At 42.3% G+C, this 25,550-nt stretch overlaps 1 protein-coding gene across 2 annotated transcripts; it reads right to left on the minus strand.

The window, feature by feature from the left end:
• Positions 1-4,658: 4,658 nt before the first annotated feature.
• Positions 4,659-25,318, minus strand: nrsn2 (neurensin 2). 2 transcript variants are annotated; one of them, XM_003226115.4, is made up of 3 exons: positions 24,727-25,303; positions 16,071-16,258; positions 4,659-11,689 (listed from the first exon to the last, which is right to left on the minus strand). In XM_003226115.4, exons 2-3 carry the CDS (start codon positions 16,251-16,253, stop codon positions 11,324-11,326), a joined length of 549 nt encoding a protein of 182 aa, XP_003226163.1. In that variant the 5' UTR covers positions 16,254-16,258; positions 24,727-25,303; the 3' UTR covers positions 4,659-11,323. The 2 variants fall into 2 exon arrangements, with proteins under 2 accessions (XP_003226163.1, XP_062835207.1); XM_062979137.1 differs by lacking the exon at positions 16,071-16,258 and having other exon boundaries at positions 24,727-25,318.
• Positions 25,319-25,550: the final 232 nt, after the last annotated feature.

The raw sequence follows: 25,550 nt of genomic DNA on the forward strand, positions 1-25,550 counted from the left end.
CTTCCTTCCATCCATCCTTCTTTCCTTCCTTCCTTCTTTCCTTCCTTCCTTCCTTCCTTCCTTCCTTCCTTCCTTCCTTCCTTCCTTCCTTCCTTCTCTCCTTCCTTCCTTCCTTCCTTCCTTCCTCCTTCCTTCCTTCCTCTTCCTCTTCCTCTTCCTTCCTTCCTTCCTTCCTTCCTTCTTCTCCTTCCTTCCTTCCTTCCTTCCTTCCTTCCTTCCTTGGGTTTCTTTTTTTCCTTCCTTCTCTCCTTCCTTCCTTCCTTCCTTCCTTCCTTCCTTCCTTCCTTCCATCCGTCTTTCCTTCCTTCCTTCCTTCCTTCCTTCCTTCCTTCCTTCCTTCCTTCCTTCCTTCCTTCCTTCCTTCTCTCCTTCCTTCCTTCCTTCCTTCCTTCCTTCCTTCCTTCCTTCCTTCCGTCTTTCTTCCTTCCTTCCTTCCTTCCTCTTCCCCTCCCTCCCTCCCTTCCTTCCTTCCTTCCTTCCTTCCTTCCTTCCTTCCTTCTCTCCTTCCTTCCTTCCTTCCTTCCTTCCTTCCTTCCTTCCTTCCGTCTTTCCTCCTTCCTTCCTTCCTTCCTTCCTTCCTTCCTTCCTTCCTTCCTTCCTTCCATCCGTCTTTCCTTCCTTCCTTCCTTCCTTCCTTCCTTCCTTCCTTCCTTCCTTCCTTCCTTCCTTCCTTCCTTCCTTCCTTCCTCCCTCCCTCCCTCCCTCCCTCCCTCCCTCCCTCCCTCCCTCCTTCCTTCCTTCCTTCCTTCCTTCCTTCCTTCCTTCCTTCCTTCCTTCCTTGGGTTTCTTTTTTTCCTTTCTGGTGAATCACATTTCCTATGTATGGAGAGGTGCGAACCCTCTAACGAAGCCATGACTCATGATGGTAATTGACCCCATTCATAACCAGCCCCATGTTGCAATGGGAAGGAACACTTTGCAGGTGAGTTCAACGTCTATATTTGCACTCCCAGAGTCAGGAGAAAGACAGATTAAAAGCCAGGATTAGGTTTTGCACGCAGCAGACAGGTTGCATTAAACTTTAGGCAGGTTCTTGTGGCTTGTTAACTTTACTTACATTCTGCCTTTCCCCCAAAAAACTCAAGGCAGCATACGTATTAAACAGTACAACCTACACAGTCCACACTAAAACAAAGGTATTTTTGGAGAATACCTTTCTAAATGTCTGTTCTCATTACATTATGTAACAAAACTTGAAACATTTTCTGTTCCTGGTTTGAAAGTGTTATTTCCTGTTTAATTGTGCGGTCCTTACTTTGAAAATACCGTATATACTCGAATATAAGCCAACCCAAATATAAGCCGAGGCACCTAATTTTACCACAAAAAAACCTGGAAAAACATTGACTCCAGTATAAGCCGAGTTGCCAATAAAATTACATTAATTGAGGCATCCGTAGTTTAAATGTTTTTGAATCTTTACATCAAACTGTAATTTAAGATATGAGTGTCCAACTCTGATTAAATCATGATTTTCATCTTCTTCAATGTAAATGTGCTTATGTATCCTTTTAATAATAATAGAGTGAAATAATAAATGTAATAATAATAATGCAGTAAAATAATAAATGTAATAATAAATAGAGTAAAATAATAAATGTATTAATAATCATAAAAATAAAGTAAAATAAATGTAAAAGTAACAACAATAATAGAGTAAAAGAATAAATGTAATAACAATAATTAATAGAGTAAAATAATAAATGTAACAAACTAACAATACTAATAATAATATAGAAAAATAATAAATATATACTTGAGTATAAGCCGACCTGAATATAAGCCCACCAGGACCCTCACCCGAGTATAAGCCAAGGAGGTTTTTTTTCAGTCCTAAAAAAGGGCTGAAAAACTAGGCTTATACTCGAGTATATACAGTAGTTATTATATTCCAGAAACTTTGTTTTTATGGCTGGCACAAATTATATTGAAGTGGTTGAGACTCTGTGAGATATTCATTGACAAACTAGAGCAAAATGTGCTGCAGAATATACCACAAAAACAAAGTTTTTGCAGTTTAACATACCGTATATACTCAAGTATAAGCCAACCCAAATATAAGCCGAGGCACCTAATTTTACCACAAAAAAACTGGGAAAACATTGACTCCAGTACAAGCCAATGGTGGTAAATTTCAGAAATAAAAATAGATACCAATAAAATTACATTAATTGAGGCGTCAGTAGGTTAAATGTTTTTGAATATTTACATATAGTTCAAATTTAAGATAAGACTATCCAACTCTGATCAAATCATTATTCTCATCTTCTTCAATGTAAATGTGCTTATGTATCCTTTTAATAATAATAGAGTAAAATAATACATGTAATAATAATAATAATAATAATAATAATAATAATAATAATAATAAATGCAGGAAAATAATACAAGTAATAATAAATAGAGTAAAATAATACATGCAATAATAATAATAACAAGATCAGAGTGAAATAACAAATGTATTAATAATAATAAAACTAGTGTAAAATAAATGTAATAGTAGCAACAATAATAGAGAAAAATAATAAATGTAATAACACCAATAATAGAGAAAAATAATAAATGTACCATATATTCTCCAGTATAAGCTGACCCATGCCTGCCCTAATGAATGTTTATTAAGTATCATATTCATAGAAAAACATATCAACATCAACCAAAACATTAAAAAGGAGATACATATCTTCCAACAAGAAATGACTATAACATATACAACCATCCAATACAAACCTTTAAACCCCATAGACAATGGAGATGGGGCTATAGTGAATAAGAAACTACCATTGTGGCTGCAGCCTTTTCCTTTTCCTAATTAGTTGTTTCAAGTAACTTTGCAAGCTCAGAGGAAGAGCGTTATGACTCATTCTTCCAGACATTTGAGCCTTGTTCTGCTGGCAGGTTGCATGACTCAATGGCATTTTGACGTTGGAAATAATTTTCTCTCGGTTGAAACACTCCATCGTTATTCTAGTTGAGAAACCCTTTACGAGGCGGAATCCAACTTTTGGGGCTTATATTGTTGGAGTATGGTTGTATTTGTATGAAATGTAAATCAAGTGTTTACTGCTGATGAGCAAGAGTGTGTATTTTTCAGTAATGAAATAGTTAACAGCAGGCGAGTTTTGACTGACAGCCTGTTGTGATTGCTATGACCTATCAGGCATGACTGATAGGGGGTTGGAGGTTGAAACTTCCTCTGGACAGAGGAATGTGTTTCTTATCTTATCTGTGGAGTCCGGCTTGAGCATTCGCTGAAGATGGACTATGAATGCTATGCTCTGAAGCTGAGAAATGCAAACTGTAAATAGTTATGTAAATAAAGTTTAACAACAGTTTATTTTCAACTGACACCTTCGCCTGCTGGAGTATTTTCTTGACCAGTGCTGATTCTCCGCATGGGAATACAGTCTGGAGAAGGAGGTGAGACCTGGATGATGAATTTTGGAATCCACTCTGCACCCCATCATTCCCTGACATATATATGTATGTATGTATGTATTATGTATGTATGTATATCTTGTGGATAACTTTTTTAAAAATCCAAGGAAGTTGTTACTCAAACCTCTCCTTTCCTGCAGTCCAGGAAAGTCTGGGTTGCCCTGCTTGTCATCAAGATAAGTTTATGTGAAGCAAAATCTGGCATGGATCCTCATTATCCATGGTCTGTAACTTTTTAATTAAGACTTCAATACCCGCAAAGTTGATGAAAAGGATCACTATAAAAAGATGTTTTGCCAACCTGGACTCTTGAAGATGTGTTGGATTACAACTCCCATCAACCCAAGCAACAAAGATGGTGTTGCTGTGGTTTGCACCAACATTGCTCTTTGCTTTACATGTCCATTTTGAACTGGCATTTGCAGAAATACCGTATATACTCGAGTATAAGCCGACCCGAATATAAGCCGAGGCACCTAATTTTACCACAAAAAAACTGGGAAAACATTGACTCCAGTATAAGCCGAGATACCAATAAAATTCCATTAATTGAGGCCTCTGTAGTTTAAATGTTTTTGAATCTTTACATCAAACTGTAATTGAAGATATGACTGTTCGACTCTGATTAAATCATGATTTTCATCTTCTTCAATGTAAATGTGCTTGTGTATCCTTTTAATAATAATAGAGTGAAATAATAAATGTAATAATAATAATAATAATAATAAATGCAGTAAAATAATAAATGTAATAATAGAGTAAAATAATAATAATAATAAAATAGAGTAAAATAAATGTCAAAGTAACAACAATAATAGAGTAAAATAATAAATGTAATAATAATAATTAATAGAGTAAAATAATAAATGTAACAATACCAATAACAATAGAGAAAAATAATAAATATACCATATATACTTGAGTATAAGCCGACCTGAATATAAGCCCACCAGGACCCTCACCCGAGTATAAGACGAGGAGGTTCTTTTTTTTCAGTCCTAAAAAAGCGCCAAAAAACTACGCTTATACTCGAGTATATACAGTAATTGGTTATCCTATCAATATAGTTAGAGAACGACTGCTATACACTACCGTTGTCCCGCCACATTTGGAGTTTTGACTTTTGCAGAGTTGATAGTCATGGGTTTGAAGAAAAAACACTCCAGGAATATATCTTTAGTTCTTCCAGTGTTATATTGGAACCCCCAGTGGAGCAATGGGTTAATTTATTATTTATTTATTTGCTTACAGTATTTATATTCCACCCATCTCATCTCAAAAGGGACTCAGGGCAGATCACAATGTACATATACATGGCAAACATTCAATGTCATGAGACATATCGACAGAAACAGAGACGAAGACACAGAGGCAATTTAACATTTTCCAGCTTCCAGGTTTCATGAAGGTGTGCTCGATTCTGGCCACAAGGGGGAGCTGCTGCTTCATCATCCACTGTGACACCGAGTCCTTGATGAATTACTTCCTCATTCCTTTCTGTACACTGCTGAATGATTTTTATGGTGTTGTAAATTAGTTAAATTAGCCTCCCTGCATAAGCAGTACCTACATTTCCTACTTGATAGATTCAACTATCTTTCGGGTTGCTTAGGTTAACAACGAGCTGGGCTATTTTTGATGGTCAGGCGCTCAATCCGGCGCGGGCTGGCTTCAAACTCATGACTATTTTGAAGCTAGTTTCAAACTAGTGATTTATTGCAGCTGGCTACTAACCAGCTGCGCCACAGCCCGGCCCGTTTACTGACAGGACTGCTGACCAAAAGGTTGGCGGTTCGAATCCGGGGAGCAGGGTGAGCTCCCGTCTGTCAGCTCCAGCTTCCCATGCATGAGAGAAGCCTCCCACAGGATGGTAAAACATCCAGGCAACGTCCTTGCAGACGGCCGATTCTCTCCCACCAGAAGTGACTTGCAGTTTCTCAAGTCGCTCCTGACATGAAAAAAAGTGTCGTGTTATGGTCAGTTTCTATACATTCCTAGAGTTGTAATGCAAAATTATGTTTTTAGTGGATGAAAACAATGTATAGGGCAATGATGGGCAACCTTTTGCGCTTGGTGTGTCAAAATTCACCAAAAAAACCTAGCATGACTTGGGTGGTGTTTCACTTCGAGAAAAAAACCATAATTTCGCAATATGTATAGTTTAAATAACAAAAATATATAATTGTAATATATAACTGGATTTAATAAATCATAACTATTTACTACCATTATTTCCATGTACAACAATCTATGGTACCTCGTGCAGTTTCCACACTGATTTTTCTCTATTCTAGTTTCAATGTAGTCACGAATAATGAAAAATATAATAATAATATAATAGTAATAATATGATAATATACTACAAAAATAGAATAATAATAGAATGATTATATATATATACTAGCTGTGCCCGGCCACGCGTTGCTGTGGCAAAGTGGTGGTGGTATTGGTTAAAAATTGTTGTGTAATTTTTATTTGACGTTATTTGCAATTTTTTATTAATTTTATTGTAAGTTATTTTTTATTTTTTATATTTTATTATTGTCTTGTATTATTTTTAGTTATTTTCTGTTATTATAGTATTTTATTGTATTAATTTTTAGTGTTTTTTTATTATTTTTATTGGTAGGAGACCAAGTTGGAGGAGCTTAGCCTTCTAACTGGCAGCAATTGGATAAAAGCAATTATTCCTCTCTCTCTAATTAGGACTTTATTTTTCTTTTCTTTTTGTTGTATCAACCTAGAGGCGTGGATGATGGGTTGTGTTGTCAAATTTCGAGGTTGGAGGGCCTGTAGTTTTGTTGTTTTGTGGGTCGCCGTGATGCTATCACTCTTTTATATATATAGATATATATATATAAAAATGTAATGTGCATAATTCCCATGGAGTAAACAACAAACTCACTGGACCAAATCACACCAAATTTGGCCACAAAAGATATTAGTCATCCAATAAATCTGCATGCAGCAGTGTGTCAGCAAAAATGGCTAGGCGTGTCAGTGCTGACATGCGTGTCATAGGTTGGCCATCACTGGTATAGGGAAACCTCCGCCCTTGATGCTAACTGTTTGAGTATGAAAGAACCAATAGAAAAGGTAAATTGAAAAAGAAAATGGAATGGAGTTTTGTTTGCAACCCAGGACTTCCCATTGCAACCTTTTCTTGCAGCTTGCATTGGAAGGCTCTTCTAGGCTTTGGTGCAGAGCTCCCCCTAGTGGAGATGTGCTGAGAATAATTCTGGCCTGCCCTCCTGTGTTATTGCAGACATTGCAAAAGCATATATTGTAGTAATGCATGTGAAATGCTTTAAATCCCAACAGTTCTAGGCTAATGCTGACTAATATTATTAAATTTGCCTTCAGACAGCCATATGGCAAGGTCTATAAATGGATACACATATTTGAGTGGGATTTTGTGGTTCATTTTATGGAATAAGTATATTTCATAGTCTGTGTTTGTGCGCATTTTAACATATGGTTAATAAAACTTAGAGATATATATATCTCGGTGCAGTTAAACTGCACTATATAGATCTACATTGACCATATCACGGTCAGATCATGGTCATCACATATGATGAGCCACCAGGACTTTTGGGTTGTTATTATTATTATTGACACAACGACATTGTATGACACAGCAAACAAGATAGATATGCTGGATTTCGTTTCACAAAATCACAAGTCGAACACTTCCCAAGTGTCTAGGACTGTGTGATGTATTTTCGGATGATGCGTGCAGATCCCAGTAAGGTGGCCCTTTGCAGTTGGCAGATCGTAATTTTGTCAATGTCTATTGTTTCCAAATGCCGGCTGTGATCTTTTGGCCCGGTGTGCCCATCACCACCGGGACCACCTGCACTGGTTTCTGCCAGAGTCTTTGAAGTTCAATCTTGAGGTCCTGAGAGCGGCTGAGTTTTTCCTGTTGTTTTTCATCAATGCGACTGTCACCTGGGATGGCAACATCAATGATCCAAACCTTGTTCTTTTCCACAACTGTGATGTCTGGTGTGTTGTGTTCCAGAACTTTGTCAGTCTGGATTCGGAAGTCCCACAGTATCTTTGCGTGTTCATTTTCCACAACCTTTGCAGGTTTGTGATCCCACCAGTTCTTTACTGCTGGGAGGTGGTACTTGAGGCATAAGTTCCAATGGATCATTTGGGCCACATAGTTGTGCCTCTGTTTGTAGTCTGTCTGTGCAATTTTCTTACAGCAGCTGAGGATATGATCAATGGTTTCGTGGTTTCATTGCACAGTCTGCATTTTGGGTCATCAGCATATTATTATTATTATTATTATTATTATTATTATTATTATTATTATCTACATTTCTATACCGCTTTTCTCACCCCTGGGGGGACTCAAAGCGGTTTACAACATAATAAATGGCAAAATTCAATGCCTTACAAATATATAAAAATATATCACATATCTAAATAAAATACATACAACTGTAGATTAAAACCATTAATCTACAGTTAATGCTTTAAAGTGATATAAAACTGCATTAATTCTACAGTGTAGATGCAGCTGAAGTCTTCAGAGTCAGTGCAAAAGCGGCTTCCTTTCTTCCGTCCATCCATCTGCAATGCAGTCTTCTTAATTTCGTTCTATCAAGCATGATTGTGAAATCATCATCTCTTCTTGCGATACAGCCAAAGTACGGCAACCTCAGTTTATTCACCTTGGCTTAAATTACCTTCTTGGTTATGTAGTTTGTGATGCTGCTTTTATTATTTGCCATAGACTATGGAAACTGCATGATATGGTTAGTGTGGACTCATATAATGCAGTTTGATGCAGTTAAACTACATTATATAGGTATACAATGATCATATCATGGTTAAATGCATTATATGGCAGTGTAGACCCAGCCAGAAGCAACCTTAATGACAAATAATAACAGCATCTACAGTTCAGTGCAGATAAACTGCATGATATGGATTTACACCAGGCATGGCAGAATGGGATTGTGTTGTCGAAGGCTTTCATTACTGGAATCACTGGGTTGCTGTGAGTTTTTCGGGCTGTATGGCCATGTTTCAGAAGCATTATGTCCTCACGTTTCACCTCCATCTGTGGCTAAGGGCTTCTTCAGAGGTTCTGTTGGCAGTGAAGCAAGCGGAGTGTGTGTGTGTGTGTGTATATATATATATATAAAGGTAAAGTTTTCCCCTGACGTTCAGTCATGTCTGACTCTGGGGGTTGGTGTTCATCTCCATTTCTAAGCCGAAGAGCCGGCGTTGTCCATAGACACCTCCAAGGTCATGTGGCCGGCATGACTGCATGGAGCGCCGTTACCTTTCCGCCAGAGCAGTACCTATTGATCTACTCACATTGGCATGTTTTCGAACTGCTAGGTTGGCAGGAGCTGGGGCTAACAGTGGGCGCTCATTCTGCTCCCGGGGTTTGAACCTGGGACCTTTTGGTCCACAACTTCAGCAGCTCAGCGCTTTAACACACTGTGCCACCAGGGGCCTCTCTGGAGTATATATATACCTGTGGAATAATGTCCAGGGTGTGAGAAAGACCCTTTGTCTGACAAAGCAAGTGGGAATGTTGTAATTAGCAAGCATTGAGTAGCCATGAAGTTAACAACTCCCAAACAGAGGATGCCTCCAGGCAACAGAGGACAGGCTACTTCTATTCAGATACGCTCACTGATTGACTTTGGAGTTTCATGGCTACTCAATGCTAATCAATGCTAATGCTAATTGCAACATTCACATTTGCTTTAAAGAGACAAGGGTTCTTTTATCCACCCTTGGCATTCCATAGATAGATAGATAGATAGATAGATAGATAGATAGATAGGCACAAAACACACACACACACACACTCCACTTGCTTAGCTGTCAACAGAACCTCTGAAGATGCCAGCCACAGATGCAGGAGAAATGTTAGAAGAGAATGCAGCTGGAACATGGCCATACAGTCCGAAAAAATCACAGCAACCCAGAATGGGATTGGACTGGATGTCCTCTGGGGGTCTCTTCCAATTCCATAGTTCTGTGATGAAAGCATAGCTAAAGGGCCCTCTGGTATGTCTTCGAATTCTATGTTTCAGCAATTACTGGAATATTGGATCAAAATAGAACTTAGAATCATAGAAGGGGACACAAGTGCCATCCAGTCCAACCCCTTTCTGCCAATTAGAAAGACACAATCTAAGCCCGCCCGACAGATGTCCATCCAGACTCTGCTTAAAAACGTCCAGAGAAGGAGACTTTACTGGACTCCCAGGCAGCATATTCCATTGTCAAACAGCTCCATGGTTCAAGATGTTAGAGTTTAGGCGGAATCTCTTTTTCTGCCATTTGAACCCATGGCTTCATTGTGTGCTAGCCTCCAGAGCAACAGAAAAAAGTGAATGCTTTAAAGTTAAGTCGCTTTGAATCTCCATCATGAGAGATTAAACGGGGCATAGGTAAAGGTTTTTCCCTGACCTTAAGTCTAGCCGTGCCCAACTCATCTCCATTTCAAAGCCGAAGAGCCAGCGTTGTCCATAGACACTTTGAACAGTTAGGTTGGCAGAAGCTAAGGCTAACAGCGGATGCTCACCCGGTTCCTCAGATTCGAATCACCAACCTTTCGATCAGCAAGTTCAGCAGCTCAGTGGTTTAACCTGTTGCGCCACTGGGGGGCCTCAAAGTGGGGCATAAATAATAATAATAATAATAATAATAATAATAATAATAATAATAATAATAATACAGTAGAGTCTCACTTATCCAAGCTAAATGGGCCGGCAGAAGCTTGGATAAGCGAATAACTTGGATGATAAGGAGGGATTAAGGAAAAGTCTATTAAACATCAAATTAGGTTATAATTTTACGAATTAAGCACCAAAACATCATGTTATACAACAAATTGGACAGAAAAAGTAGTTCAATATGCAGTAATGTTATGTTGTAATTACTGTATTTACGAATTTAGCACCAAAATATCACGATATATTGAAAACATTGACTACAAAAATGGCTTGGATTATCCAGAGGCTTGGATAAGCGAGGCTTGGATTAGTGAGACTCTACTGTAATAGATAATGGTAAAGGTATCCCCTGACGTTAAGTCCAGTCGTGTCCGACTATGGGGGTTGGTGCTCATCTCCATTTCTATGCCGAAGAGCCGGCTTTGTCCATAGACACCTCCAAGGTCATGTGGCCGGCATGACTACATGGACCGCCGTTACCTTCCTGCCGGAGCGGCACCTATTGATCTACTCACATTGGCATGTTTTCGAACTGCTAGGTTGGCAGGAGCTGGAGCTAACAGCGGGTGCTCATTCCGCTCCCGGGATTTGAACCTGGCACCTTTCGGTCCGCAAGTTCAGCAGCTCAGCGCTTTAACACACTGTGCCACCAGGGCCCCCAATTATTATTATTATTATTATTATTATTATTATTATTATTATTATTTAAGCATTTTAGTGGTCATTCTCTAGATACTTGTGCATCTCCTTCTTGAATTTGTGGTGCCTAGAACTGGACACAATATTATTCCAGTTGAGGTCTGACAAAAAACAGAATAGAGTGGGACAATGACTTCCCTTGATCTGGACATTAGATTCCTATTGACGCAGACTAGAATCACATTGGCTTTTTTAGTTGCATCACACTGTTGCCTCATGTCCAGCTTGTTGTCTACTAAGAGTCCTAGATCTCTTTCTCATGGACAATTTTCAAGCTAGATGTCTCCTATTCTATAGCTGTGCATTTCAATTTTTTCTGCTTAAGTGTAGAACTGTGCATTTCTCAATGTTGAAGTTCATTTTATTAGTTCTGGCCCTGTCTCCAATCAATGAAGGTTGCTTTGGATCCTGTCCTCTGAAGTATTAGCTCTCCCTCCCAATATATGATATTGGAGCCCAGTGGGGATGAGAGATCACATCTCTCTCTTGGGCTGGACCCATGAGGTTCGGAAGGGCACCGGGGGCTCTGTGACGGCGGCCCCCCACTTCCCAGGGGGGCTCTCCTGCCATCCCTCCTCCTTGTGGCCCTCTTCGGCTCGGGTCATCCTGGCCAAACCAGAGGACAGGACGCAGGTGACCAAGAGGGCCCCGGCCATGGCGCACAGGACCGTGCCCACCGCCCGGCAGGTGCCCAAAGCGTGGTTGTACTCCACCGCCTGCTGGTCCAGCACCACAAACTCGGCTTCCCCGATGCCTTCCAGTTTGGGAGGGAGGAGGTAGCCAGTGGCTAGTGCTGCGCTTCCAAGGAGCAAGAGCAGGCCGCCAGCAGAGAGAGAGACCTGGAGAAGAGAAGAAGGAGAAGGAGAAGGAGAAGGAGAAGAGGGAGACGGAGAAGAGGGAGATTGAGAAGGAAATGGCAAAGGAGGAGAAGGAAAAGAGGGAGAGGGAGAAAGAGATGGAGATGATGGAGATGGTGAAGGAGAGGGAGAAGAGGGAGAAGGATATGGAAAAGGAGATGGAGATGATGGAGATGGCAAAGGAGAAAGAAAAGGAGAAGATGGAGAAGGAGATGGAAAAGGAGATGATGGAGATGGAGATGATGGAGATGGCAAAGGAGAAAGAAAAGGAGAAGATGGAGAAGGAGATGGAAAAGGAGATGATGGAGATGGAGATGATGGAGATGGCGAAGGACAGGGAGAAGAGGGAGATCGAGATGGAAAAGGAGATGGAGATGATGGAGATGGAGGAGATGGAGATGGCAAAGGAGAAAGAAAAGGAGAAGAGGGAGAAGATGAAAAAGGAGATGGAGATGATGGAGATGGAGACGGCGAAGGAGAAGGAAAAGAGGGAGAAGGAGAAAAGGGTTAAAGAGATGATGGAGATGAATATGGAGATGGCAAAGGAGAGGGAGAAGGAAAAGAGGGAGAGGGAGAAGGAGGAGATGGCGAAGGAGAAAGAGATGGCAAGGGAGAAGGAAAAGAGGGAGAAGGAGAAAAGGGAGAAGAGGGAAATAGAGATGGGGATGATGGAGATGGTGAAAGAGAATGAGATGAAGAAGGAGAAGTAAAAGGAGAAGAACAGGGAGAGGGAGATGGAGGTGATGGAAATGGCGAAGGAGATGGCAAAGGGGAAGGAAAAGAGGGAGAAGGAGAAAAGAGATAAGGAGATTATGGAGATGGAGATGATGGAGATGGCAAAAGAGAAGGAGAAGTAAAGGAGGGAGAAGGAGAAGAGGTAGAAGGAGATGATAATGGAGATGGTGATGGTGAAGGAGAAGGAAAAGAGGGGGAAGCAGAAAAGGGTTAAGGAGATTATGGAGATGGCGAAGGAGAGGGAGAAGGAAAAGAGGGAGAGAGAGATGGAGATGGCGAAGGAGAAGGAAAAGAGGGAGAAAGAAAATAGGGAGAAGGAGATAGAAAAGGAGATGGAGATGATGGAGATGGTAAAGGAAAAGGAAAAGAGGGAGAAGAGGGAGAAGGACAGCCTTTAGATTAATGCCATCATCATTATCATTGGATTGCAGAAGAGCCCAAGGGCAGCCCTTTCTAATTAGCCAAAAGGTCTCTCCTGACTGGCATTTGTATGGACAACTGCCAGAAGATCATTGCCATCTCGAGGAGATAGTGGCCTATGCCTAGTTGCTCCTTCATGCCAGCTCTGTTTCTCTGACCTGCTTAGAGATGAATGCATGTTGGCTTTGCTTCTTGATAAAATCATGTATTCTGTCCATTTGCTAAATGCTTGACCTTGAAGAGTCAAGCATTTGACATACATAGGGTCGATCTTAAACATGCCAGGTGCAAGATATATAAGGTAAGCTGTTAGGAATTGTGGGAGTTGAAGTTCAAAACACCTGGAGGGCCCATGTTTGCCCAGGCCTGTATATCACACAGGTTGTCTGAATACAGGTCTCTCTCTTGGCCAGTATCCAGTTCCTTTAGTAGCCAACCAGTTGCCTATGGGAGCCCCTCCAGTAGGACACCAGTGAATTTGAAAATGGGAGATCAACCAGCCTTTAATTCTTGTCATTCTGCAGAATGGAGGAAAAGCCCTTGAAGAAAAAGAATGCATGATCAGTTCTTTCAAGCACTTTGCTCATAATCCGTTCCTCGAAACCTTTGTGCTTGGTGATTTGTTTTTGTATATTGAGGAAGTGAGATGGGTGAACTGGGGGAGGCTGGGAATTGTGCTCCAAAAAGTAACTTCTCCAAACTAAGGCTGGTCAGGCTATGAATTCTGGGCATCCTGTGTGGCAGGAGTTGTACAAGATGACCTCTGTGATCCCTTTCTACCTATGAGAACATTATTCAAATTTATTATTGAGAACCAATGTGGCATAATGGTTTGAGTGCTGGATTGCAACACTGGGAGGACCTGGGTTCAAATCCTCACTTGGCCATGGAAACTCATTGGGTGACCTTGAATGGGTTACACTCTCTCAGCCTCAGAGGAAGGCAAAAGCCATCCCATCTGATCATACTGTGCCGATAAAGTCCCATGATAGGACTTTCTTGGCCATAGGTAAAGGTAAAGGTTTCCCCTTGACATTAAGTCTAGTCATGTCCAACTCTGAGGGTTGGTGCTCATCTCCATTTCTAAGCTGAAGAGCCGGCGTTATCCATAGACACCTCCAGGGTCATGTGGCCATAGGCATGACTGAATGGAGTGCCGTTACCTTACCGCCGAAATGGCACCTATTGATCTACTCACATTTGCATGTTTTCAAACTGCTAGGTTGGCAGAAGCTGGGGCTAACCGTGGGAGCTCACTCCACTCCCCAGATTCAAATCGCCGACTTTTTGGTGAGCAAGTTCAGCAACTCAGCGGTTTAACATACTGAATCACCAGCAGCCCCACCAGCCATACTGATGGCAAAAGCATAGGTCTGAGATTGACTTGGAGGTACACAACGGCACCAAGAAGTCATTGGCCAGACCTTAGGTAGGATTCCCAGCCCTAGCAGAGGGAAGTTGCAATGCATGGGATATTACTAAAGTTTTACCTGTTGCAAAGGTGGCCAGGCCACAATAGCTGCAATCTCAGAGCTCGCTGGATGATGAGGCTGGTTGGTTAGAAGCAGAGCGTGGACCATGAGTTGGATTGGCCATCTGTTGGGAGTGTTTTGATTGGGTATTTTCCTATATGGCAGGGGGTTGACTGGATGGCCCTTGGGGTCTCTTCCAATGACCTCTACAACCCAATGACAGGCATCCTTTTTGGGTGGCATCCATGACGCTTGTCTGCAGATGGCGCCAGACGCATCCTGACCTGAGGATGCATTGCATGCGCTCAGGGGCAGATGCTGCATTTCAGCCTTTTGCGGCCAATTCTGGTGCATTTCTCTCCCTGCATTCACTGCTGCTCCTCCATAGTTCCATAGTATTGTCATGGGTCTTCAAGCCAAACTGGACTTGTGACAACCCTATCCTTGGGAATTTCTTGCAAGATGCATTCAGAGGAGGTTTGCCATTGTCTTTGGGTTGTTGTGTGTTTTCCAGGCTAAGGCCGTCTGGCCATGTTCCAGAAGTATTCTCTCCTGACGTTTCACCCACATCTATGGCAGGCATCCTCAGAGGTTGTGAGGTATATTCTTATTCATCTTCCTCCTATATTCCTCCCAACCTCTGAGGATGCCTGCCATAGATGTGGGCGAAACATCAGAAGAGAATACTTCTGGAACATGGCCATACTGCCCAAAAATACACAACAACCCTGTGATCCCGGCCATGAAAGTTTTCGACAAGCCATTGTCTTTCTTTGAGGCTGAGAGAATCTAATTTGGCCTAAGTTTCCCAGTAAATTTCAGTGGCTAAGATGGGAGTTGAAAGCTGGAGATCAAGGCTGGATCTACACTGCCATATAAAATCCAGATTATCTGCTTTAAACTGGATTATATGGCAGTGTAGACTCATATAATCCGGTTCAAAGCAGATAATGTGGACTATCTGCTTTGATAATCTGGATCATATGGCAGAGTGGAAGGGGCCCTTGTGTGTATCTGCACTGCAGAATTAATGCAGTTTGTTACCACTTTAATTACCATAGCTTATTGCTATGGAGTCCTGGGAGTTGTAGTTTTACAAGGTCTTGATCCTAATCTAAAGTCTAATGCTCCATCCACATTTCTGCGCCACAGGCCCGGGTTGTGGCGCAGGCTGGTGAGCAGCCAGCTGCAGCCAGCTGCAACAAATCACTGACCAAGAGGTCATGAGTTCGAGGCCAGCTCGGAGCCTGCGTTTGTCTCTGTCTTTGTTCTATGTTAAGGCATTGAATGTTTGCCTTATATGTGTAATGTGATCCGCCCTGAGTCCCCTTCGGAGTGAGAAGGGCGGAATATAAATACTGTAAAATAAATAAATAAATTTCTGTCATTGATGAAACCCATTCCTATGTATTCTTACGTAATAAAGATATTATTTATTTGGGTTACTGTGAGTTTTCAGGGCTGCATGGCCATGTTCCAGAAGCATTCTCTACTGACGTTTCACACATATCTGTGGCAGGCATCCCCAGAGGTGTGAGGATGCCTGCCATAGATGTGGGCAAAACGTCAGGAGAGAATGCTTCTGGAACATGGCCATGCAGCGCAGAAAACTCACAGCAACCCAGTGATTCCGGCCATGAAAGCTCCACCAACACATATTGTTTGTTTATTTGTTTATATGTTACACCCTGGTTTCAATTATCAATTAAGGTAGAAATTTCCGACTGTAGACTTACCTTCCAAAGGACGGAAGCCCATCCGCCGCTGGATGGAGAGTTTGGGGGACTCCCAAGATCATCCAGACCGGTGCAGTCTTCGTAGAAAAGGTGTAGATAGGAGCGGACACCATACCACTTCCCTTCTTCCACGTTGGGACCCCGGTGGCAGCCACACAGGTGCTCACAGGTGGTGGTGGGCATTGGACCTTTTCGGGGAAGGGGCGCAGGATGACAACAACACTGTAGATAAGTCTGTTCACATTTGGAGGAAATCTGTTTATGCTAGTCTCAAGACCCAGTCTCAAGACCAAGGAGAAACAGGAACAGCTTAATGCATTTGTGGATTGTGACACTGCCTTCTTAGCTAGCTTTTAAGCAAATAATCAGATATAGGTTGCTGTGAGTTTTCTGGGCTGTATGGCCATGTTCCAGAAGCATTCTCTCCTAGCGTTTCTCCCGCATCTATGGCTAGCATCCTCAGAAGTTGTGAAGTCTATTGGAAACGAGGCAAGTGGGGTTTATATATCTGTGAAATAATGTCCAGGTTACAGGGATGCACCAGAATTATACCTCACAACCTCTGAGGATGCCTGCCATAGAAGTGGGCGAAACGTCAGGAGAGAATACTTCTGGAACATGGCCAAACAGCCCGGACATGCACACAACAACCCTAAACTTTTGTCTGTTTGAGGCAAGTGCGAATGTTTCCATTGGCCACCTTGATTAGCATTGAATAGCCTTACAGCTTCAAAGCCTGGCTGTTTCCTGCCTGGGGGAATCAATTGTTGGGAGTTGGCCCTGATGGTTTCCTGACTGATATGGATTTGGAATGAAATGTGACAGCTTGGGGTGAAGCATGCCTCTTGTTAGCAAAAGCCAACCACATTCTTTTCTAGGGGTGGATCTACACTGTAGAATTAATGCAGTTTGGCACCACTTTATGAATGCTATGGAATCAAATCTCCATCTCTCCCTCTCTCCCTCTGTGTGTATGTAAGTATGTGTATATGCATATATATGTATATATGTGTACATGTGTGTGTATATATATATATAAATATAGATAGATAGATAGATAGATAGATAGATAGATAGATAGATAGATAGATAGATAGATAGATAAATAGATCGATCCCCGGGTGCTGCAGCAGAATAAACCACTGAGTTGCTGAACTTCCAGATAGAAAGGTTGCAGGTTCGAATCCAGGGAGCAGAGTGAGCTCCTGCTTTTAGCCCCAGCTTCTGCCAACCTAGCAGTTCAAAAACATGAGTAGATGTAAATATGAGTAGATCCATAGGTACTGCTTTGACAGGAAGGTAAGGGCACTCCATGCTGTCATGCCGGCCACATGACCTTGGAGGTGTCTATGGACAACGCCGGCTCTTAGGCTTAGAAATGGAGATGAGCACCAACCCGCAAAATTGGACACAACAGGACTTAATGTTAGGGGAAAACTTAACCCTTTACCATAATTACCACCAATTCCTCAATACTTCCCATACCACCATACTTTGCCACAGCAACACGTGGCCGGGCACAGCTAGTATATATATGTGTGTGTGTGTGTGTGTGTAAAATTTTAAATGAGAAAAATGCATTGCTTCCCATGTTAAAAAAACTTCTTCTAGAGGTATTCCCTTTGCCTCTGGCTAGGTTTATTTTTCAATATTGAAGTCTGCCAAATTGCCTGCAGATGTTAATCTAACCATTTTGAAAAGTAGCCTTAGTTTACTCTTTCTCAACAATACCTCTCTGGAAAATACTATGGGCCCTTCCATGCAGCCATATAACCCGGAATATCAAGGCGGAATAACCCACAATATCTTCTTTGAATTTGGTTATCTGAGTCCACACAGCCATATATATATATATATATATATATATATATATATATATATTAGATGTGCCTGGCCATGCGTTGCTGTGGCGAAGTATGATGGTATGGGAAATAAAGTATTGAGGAATTGGTGGTAGTTAAGGTAAAGGGTAAAGGTTTTCCCCTGACATTAAGTCCATTATAAATGGGTTATATAGCTGTGTGGAAGGGCCTTGAGTCTACACTGCCATATAATCCAGTTAAAATCAGATAATCTGTATTTTATAGGCAGTGTGGAAGGGGCCTGAGGCCTAACTCTGCCTGACCCCTGGGCTGAGTGGGTGGCTTGGAGACCAAGTGGGCTAAAACTATTTAGGTGCTTGTGATTTCCTTTTTTTCATCATTTTAAAATGTATTTATTTATGCAATGCTTTTGACACGAAATAAAAAGTGGGCGGAGCTTAGCCTTCTAACTGGCAGCAATTGGAAACAAACAATTATTCCTCCCCCTCTAATTAGGACTTTCTTTTTCTTTTCTTTTTGTTGTATGAATGTAGAGGCATGGATGAGGGGTTGTGCTGCCAAGTTTAGTGTTTCTGGGATGTGTAGTTTTGTTGTTTTGTCCTAGGCCGAAATTTCATTACCTATATATATATATATATATATATCCCAGTTCAAAGCAGATAATGTGGGATTTTATTCAGCTGTGTGGAAGGGGCCTATGTTCATTCTGGAGGAAACCTATTTAGCGTTAGGCCCGCAGAGGATTTCCTTTTCTTCCTTTTAATTCACACACTTGTAAACACAGCAGGTGTCTTCCATTCCTGAGAATCCGCTCTACTTCGCAGTCCAGATTGGAAGACGTTTACCCAAAGCGCTTAACTCTATAGCTTCGGCACTGTGGGTGGCTCCATTAGAGTTTATGCTAAATCCCAGGACAGGCTCAATGACCCACTAACCTGAAAGTCACCCTCTAAAATGGCTTGGAATCTGCATAGATAGGTGGTGGATTCTGGGAGCTGTAGTATCCAAAGCAGGCATGGGCCAACTTGGGACCTCCAGGTGTTTTGGACTCCAACTCCCACCATTCCTAACAGCCTCAGGCCCATCTCCATTTCTAAGCCGAAGAGCCAGCGTTGTCCATAGACACCTCCAAGGTCATGTGGCCATAGGCATGACTGCAAGGCGCGCCTTTACCTTCCCACTGGAGCGGTACCTATTGATCTACTCACATTTACATGTTTTCGAACTGCTAGGTTGGCAGAAGCTGGGGCTAACAGTGGGAGCTCACTCCGCTCCCCGGATTTGAACCTGGGACCTTTCGGTCTGCAAGTTCAGCAGCTCAGTGCTTTAATACACTGGGCAACGGGGGCTCCCTTCTAACTCTAGAATTCTATTATTTAACTATTATTGTTGAAAGCTTGTTACCTGCTTGCACGAAGGCTGAAATATTCCCACTTCTGCACAAACCTTAAAGGTATAGGAACGCTTTCCAAACCTGGTGGCCTCTACCATCCAATGCAAGTGGTTTAACAGCTCAGGTGCTTGTTGAGAATATGAGTGATACATTATAATTGTGGTCGGTATATATATATGTGTGGGGTTTTTTTGTGGTTTTTTCATGTCTGGAACAACCAGAGTTGCTTCTGGAGTGAGAGAATTGGCAGTCTGCAAGGACGTTGCCCAGGGGACGTCCGGATGTTTTGATGTTTTTACCATCCTTGTGGGAGGCTTCTCTCACGTCCCCGCATGGAGCTGGAGCTGACAGAGGGAGCTCATCCGCACTCTCCCCGGGTGGGATTCGAACCTGGCAGCTTTCAGGTCAGCAACCCAACCTTCAAGTCAAGTTAACTTCCTTCTTGTTTACAATTTCCACTCAGTGCACTTTGACCAGCTCATTTTATGTTTTTATTGCTGTGTTTTTCATGTGTTTTATAATGATTGTGACTTTTAATGCCTTTTAAATTTATTTGTGTGTTTTTGTATTTGATATTACTATATGCTGGTTTTATATCTGTAAGCCGCCCCAAGTCCCTCGGGGGAGATGGTGGTGGGGTACAAAAATAAAATTATTTTATTATGACACAGCAAACAAGATAGATATGCTGGATTTCATATCACAACATCACAAGTCGAACACTTCCCAAGTGTCTAGGACTGTGTGGACTGTGTGGTGTATTTTCGGATGATGTGCGCAGATCCCAGCAGGGTGGCCTTTTGCAGCTGGCAGATCGTAATTTTGTCAATGTCTATTGTTTCCAAATGCCGGCTGAGATCTTTTGGCATGGCACCCAATGTGCCCATCACCACCGGGACCACCTGCCCTGGTTTCTGCCAGAGTCTTTGAAGTTCAATCTTGAGGTCCTGATAGCGGCTGAGTTTTTCCTGTTGTTTTTCGTCAATGCGACTGTCACCTGGGATGGCGACATCAATGATCGAAACCTTGTTCTTTTCCACAACTGTGATGTCTGGTGTGTTGTGTTCCAGAACTTTGTCAGTCTGGATCCGGAAGTCCCACAGTATCTTTGCGTGCTCATTTTCCAATACTTTTGCAGGTTTGTGATCCCACCAGTTCTTTGCTGCTGGCAGGTGGTACTTGAGGCATAAGTTCCAATGAATCATCTGGCCAAATAGTTGTGCCTCTGTTTGTAGTCTGTCTGTGCGATTTTCTTACAGCAGCTGAGGATATGATCAATGGTTTCGTCGGTTTCCTTGCACAGTCTGCATTTTGGGTCATCAGCTGATTTTTCGATCTTGGCCTGAATTGCCTTTGTCCTGATGGCTTGCTCCTGGGCTGCAAGGATCAGGCCTTCTGTCTCCTTCTTCAGGGTCCCATTCGTGAGCCAGAGCCAGGTCTTCTCCTTATCAGCTTTTCCTTCAATTTTGTCAAGGAACTTTCCATGCAATGTTTTGTTGTGCCAGCTGTCAGCTCTAGTTTGTAGTGCGGTTTTCTTGTACTGGTTTTTTGTCTGCTGTGCTTTGAGGAGTTTCTGATTTTTGACTTCAATCAAAGCAGGTTCTTCACTTTGCTTTACATATTCTGCCAGGGCATGTTCTTCTTCTTTGACTGCTTGTTTTACTTGTAAGAGTCCTCTGTCCCCTGATCTTCTAGGCAGATACAGCCGGTCAACATCACTGCGAGGGTGCAGTGAATGATGAATGGTCATGATGATGATGATGATGATGATGATGATGATGATGATGATTATGATTATTATTATTATTTTATCCCCTAGGCCACTGGAGGCTCCATATATGTGTGTGTGAGAGAGAAAGACAGAGGAAAAGGCTTCCAGGAATATTGCTTTCTCCTCCCAAACCATCCAATCCCAATGCAGTGCTTGAACCCAAGCCGTTCTGCCAGGTGCCAAAGCTTGGAAAGGTCTAGGAGGCATCATCCAGGAGCCTTATCTCCTCCTCCTCTTCCTCAGTTTCCCTTTTGCAGGAGATGATTCCCCACCCTTCCCCCTTCCTTTTTCCCTTCCTTTCCTTCTGCTCCTCTCCATTCTCTCTCATGCGCTCAACCCATCCCATGCACACTGAGCCAGCTCTGGGTTGGCAGCATCCCTCCCCTCCCATTGGCTGTTGCCATGGGAACCGCCTCACGCAGGGATGAAGGAGGAAGGTAGCAAGGCATCCATCCCATGGCCATGTGGAGAGGCAGAAAGGAGTGGCGGCGGGGAAGAGAAAGAGGAAACATGCGGGGAGGAAAAGCCAATGTGGCTGCCATGCAAACCCAAGGAAGAATGGGAAAAAGCATGCACTAAGCACCAAGAGGTGCAGCCAAATCTTGCAGGAATATTATAAGGAAACTAGCTTTGCCCGGCCACGCGTTGCTGTGGCTTATGCTTTCAGAGTGTTGCTCTTTATTTACTGTCCTGATTTTAGAGATTATATTGTTCTGTATTATATCACAGTAATTATTACATATTATATTTATAATCTTATATTATCTGCATAGAACTGGATTATATGAGGCCCCTTCTTCACAGCTGGATAAAATGCACACTGAAGTGGATTATATGGCAGTGTGGAGTCCAGATAATCCAGTTCAAAGCAGATAATATAAAATTCTAAATGGGTTATATAGCTGTGTGGAACTGCCATATAATCCAGTTCAAATCCGATAATCTGTATTTTATAGGCCTAAGTGAGGCATAACTCTGCCTGTCCCCTGGGCTGAGTGGGTTGCTAGGAGACCAAGTGGGCAGAGATTAGCCTTCTAACTGGCAGCAATTGGATAAAAACAATTATTCCTCTCCCTCTAATTAGGACTTTATTTTTCTTTTCTTTTTGTTGTATAAACGTAGAGGCATGGATGAGGGGTTGTGCTGCCATGTTTAGTGTTTCTGGGGTGTGTAGTTTTGTTGTTTTGTGTTAGGCCGAAATTTCATTACCCTTTTATAGATATAGATGCAATACGATCTGGCTAGAAAAGCAAAGAGCAATAAAAGGGGTTTTATTTTACATTTGAGGCCCGAGAATGATGGAGACTGCAGAAATAATGCACCTAATTGGCCATCACTCAATGCTCCAAAACTATGGCCTTTACAAGGTCTTTACCTTTCCCTGTCAAATAATATTAGTGCCAAACAAAATTTCAACTCCCATGATCCCAAAGCATTGAGCCATGGCGGTGAAAGTGGTGTCAAACTGCATTCATTCTACAGTGTAGATCAGGCATGTGCAAACTTGGGCCCTCCAGGTGTTTTGGACTTCAACTCCCACCATTCAAACGCAGTTCAAAGCTGATAATGTTTGGATTTGTATATACAGTAGAGTCTCACTTATCCAACACTCACTTATCCAACGTTCTGGATTATCCAACGCATTTTTGTAGTCAGTGTTTTCATTGGGCTCGGGCTGTGGCGCAGGCTGGAGAGCAGCTGCAATGAATCACTGCAATGAATCACTCTGACCAGGAGGTCATGAGTTCGAGGCCTGCTCGGAGCCTATGTTTGTCTGTCTTGGTTCTATGTTAAAAGGCATTGAATGTTTGCCTTATATGTGTAATGTGATCCGCCCTGAGTCCCCTTCGGGGTGAGAAGGGCGGAATATAAATGCTGTAAATAAATAAAATAAATAAATAATCATGATATTTTGCTGCTAAATTCATAATTACTACATAGCATTACTGTGTATTGAACTACTTTTTCTGTCAAATTTGTTGTATAACATGATGTTTTGATGCTTAATTTGTAAAATCATAACCTAATTTGATGTTTAATAGGCTTTTCCTTAATCTCTCCTTATTATCCAACATATTCGCTTATCCAACGTTCTGCCGGCCCGTTTACGTTGGATAAGTGAGACTCTACTGTCATTTTATATAATTTTGTTTGACTACACGTAGTTTAATTTATTGATGTTAGGTTTAATTTATTGATGTTAGACTTTAAATTGATGTGAGGTTTTAATGTTATTTTTATATGTAGGTTTTCTCTGGGATTTTTATGTCAGTATTTGTTTGCATTGAATGTTTGCCATTTTATGTTGGAATCCGCCCTGAGTCCCCTCGGGGAGATAGGGCGGAATACAAATAAATTTTTATTATTATTATTATTATTATTATTATTATTATTATTATTATTATTATTATTATTATCTGCCTTGATATTATAGGTTATACGGCTATATGGAAGGGCCCTGAGTCCATACTGCCAAATAATCCAGTTCAATGTGGATTTTATTACAGCTGTGTGACAGGGTCCAGAGAGAACATCGGCAAGTTACTGGGATGCAGTTCATTTGGAATTGCAGATTTGAATTGGTTTAAGTTAACGAGATAATTCCTCATCAAGGTTGATTTGCAAATCTTGATCCCTTGCCGCTGCACAGAAAGAAGTCAGCTTCCTTTTGGGGTGGAAGAAACTGAACCAAAACAGACACTGGAAAGTTTTGCCTTTTCACTGCATTTTGCCATCCGTATTATTTTAAAAATGTTTAAAAGCCATGCTTTTGGGTTTGTAAAGATTAGCTGTTTGCAAGAGACATTGCCCAGGTGAGGCCCAACTGTATTTACTCAGTCATTTAGAAGGCTCTTTCTGTGTCCCCCATGTGTCCCCATACTATACTGATTTATGCAATGTTTTTGATACACATCATCCTTCTCTCCCACCCAAAAAGGAGAAGGCCATGGAAACTACAGATCTGCCTCCTTCTCTGGAAGTTTTTAAACAAGGGCAGAATGGCCATCTGTTGGGAGTGCTTCGGTTGTGTCAGAATGGGGATCGAACTGGATGCTCCTTGGAGCGTCTTCCAACTCTGGGATTCTATGAGTGGATTATACTTGTCAATCCCCAATGCTCTTTTATCCCAGCCTATGGGAACCCCCAGTGGCGCAGCATGTTAAAGCGCTGAGCTGCTGAATTTACAGACTGAAAGGTCGCAGATTTGAATCCGGGAAGCGGAGTGAGCACCCGCTGTTAGCCCCAGCTTCTGCCAACCTAGCTGTTCGAAAACATGCAAATGTGAGTAGATTAATAGGTATCGCTCCAGCGGGAAGGTAATGGCACTCAAGTGTCTACGGACAACGCCGGCTCTTTGGCTTTGAAATGGAGATGTGCATCAACCCCTAGAGTTGGACACGACTGGACAATGTCAGGGGAAACCTTTACTTTGACCTTATGGGAAACTCAACCCAGGAGGCAAGCATCTCTTCTTCCTCTCCCATCTGAGCATGAAGCTTCATTGATTATGTTTTCCCTGCCTCCTTCCAGCCTTCTCACCATCCAGTAAATGCCAACGTTCCCATAGCATCTGTCCCTCCACAACCCCATTGACCCTTGATGTCGGACATCATGAGTCACACCCAAGATAGGCTCTTGGTTGTGTTTGGCTCCGCCACTCTTCCTTACCTGTTTCTTGGGCACCACTTGAATCCTAACGCATCTCTCTCTTTGGCCAGTGAGGAGGAATCCAAGGCTGCTTGAGTTGGACAGATGGCCAAGGATGGAAGACGCCTTAAGGCCTTGGAGTTGAGGCATCAAAGGGCTTTCTGGAAGACGCATGAAGGCACCAGGATGCTAGGAATCATGGCATGGCAGAGATGAGCAACAGCTCACCTGTTGCGACGGCAGCCAGAGACCGGTGTTGGCCCAGTGCGGACGGATGGCGATCGTAACGCCAGAGCGGCGTCTCCGTCTGCGTCACCGTCGGAAATGAGGCTGCTTCTTTCCTGCTTCTCATCCATGAGAGCGGGCTGCCTTCCCTCCACTCCGGGCTGAGTCACACAGAAGGACTATATTTACCCACGGAGCATCTTCGGCTTAGCCGGGCAGCTGAGACCGACCGGCGTCACTTTCTCTCACAGGCTCAGGATTTGCACAATCCAATTACCCTGTTAATTGAGGCCCAGAGTGGAAGAAGCCAGCGGTGCCACTTCGCAGGAAGGATTTGGCTCTCCGTAGTGATGGAAGAGGCGGCTTTGGCGGACAAAAGGCTCACACATTTTGAACGTTTCTACAGATGGAAAAATAGAGGAGAGGGCTGGGCCAGAAGTAACAAAACGCATTTCAGCAGGGAGAAGTGTACAGTACCACACTTTGACAATAAAAATGAAATGTACAGATTTTGGATCAGTAGAAACAATGCATGTAGTAGACTACAAACTGAATAAGAATCATAGAATCGTAGAATCGTAGAGTTGGAAGAGACCTCATGGGCCATCCAGTCCAACCCC

The sequence above is a fragment of the Anolis carolinensis genome, chromosome 4, assembly GCF_035594765.1.
Source record: "Anolis carolinensis isolate JA03-04 chromosome 4, rAnoCar3.1.pri, whole genome shotgun sequence".
In the NCBI taxonomy this organism is placed as follows: Eukaryota; Metazoa; Chordata; class Lepidosauria; order Squamata; family Dactyloidae; genus Anolis; species Anolis carolinensis.

Excerpts from the sequence above, each read along its gene's own strand:
- nrsn2 (XM_003226115.4), bottom strand. The coding sequence starts at position 16,253 with ATGCCCACCACCACCTGTGAGCACCTGTGTGGCTGCCACCGGGGTCCC. Across the intron at positions 11,690-16,070 it reads GGGCTTCCGTCCTTTGGAAG|GTCTCTCTCTCTGCTGGCGG; the intron begins GTAAGTCTACAG and ends TCTCTTCTCCAG.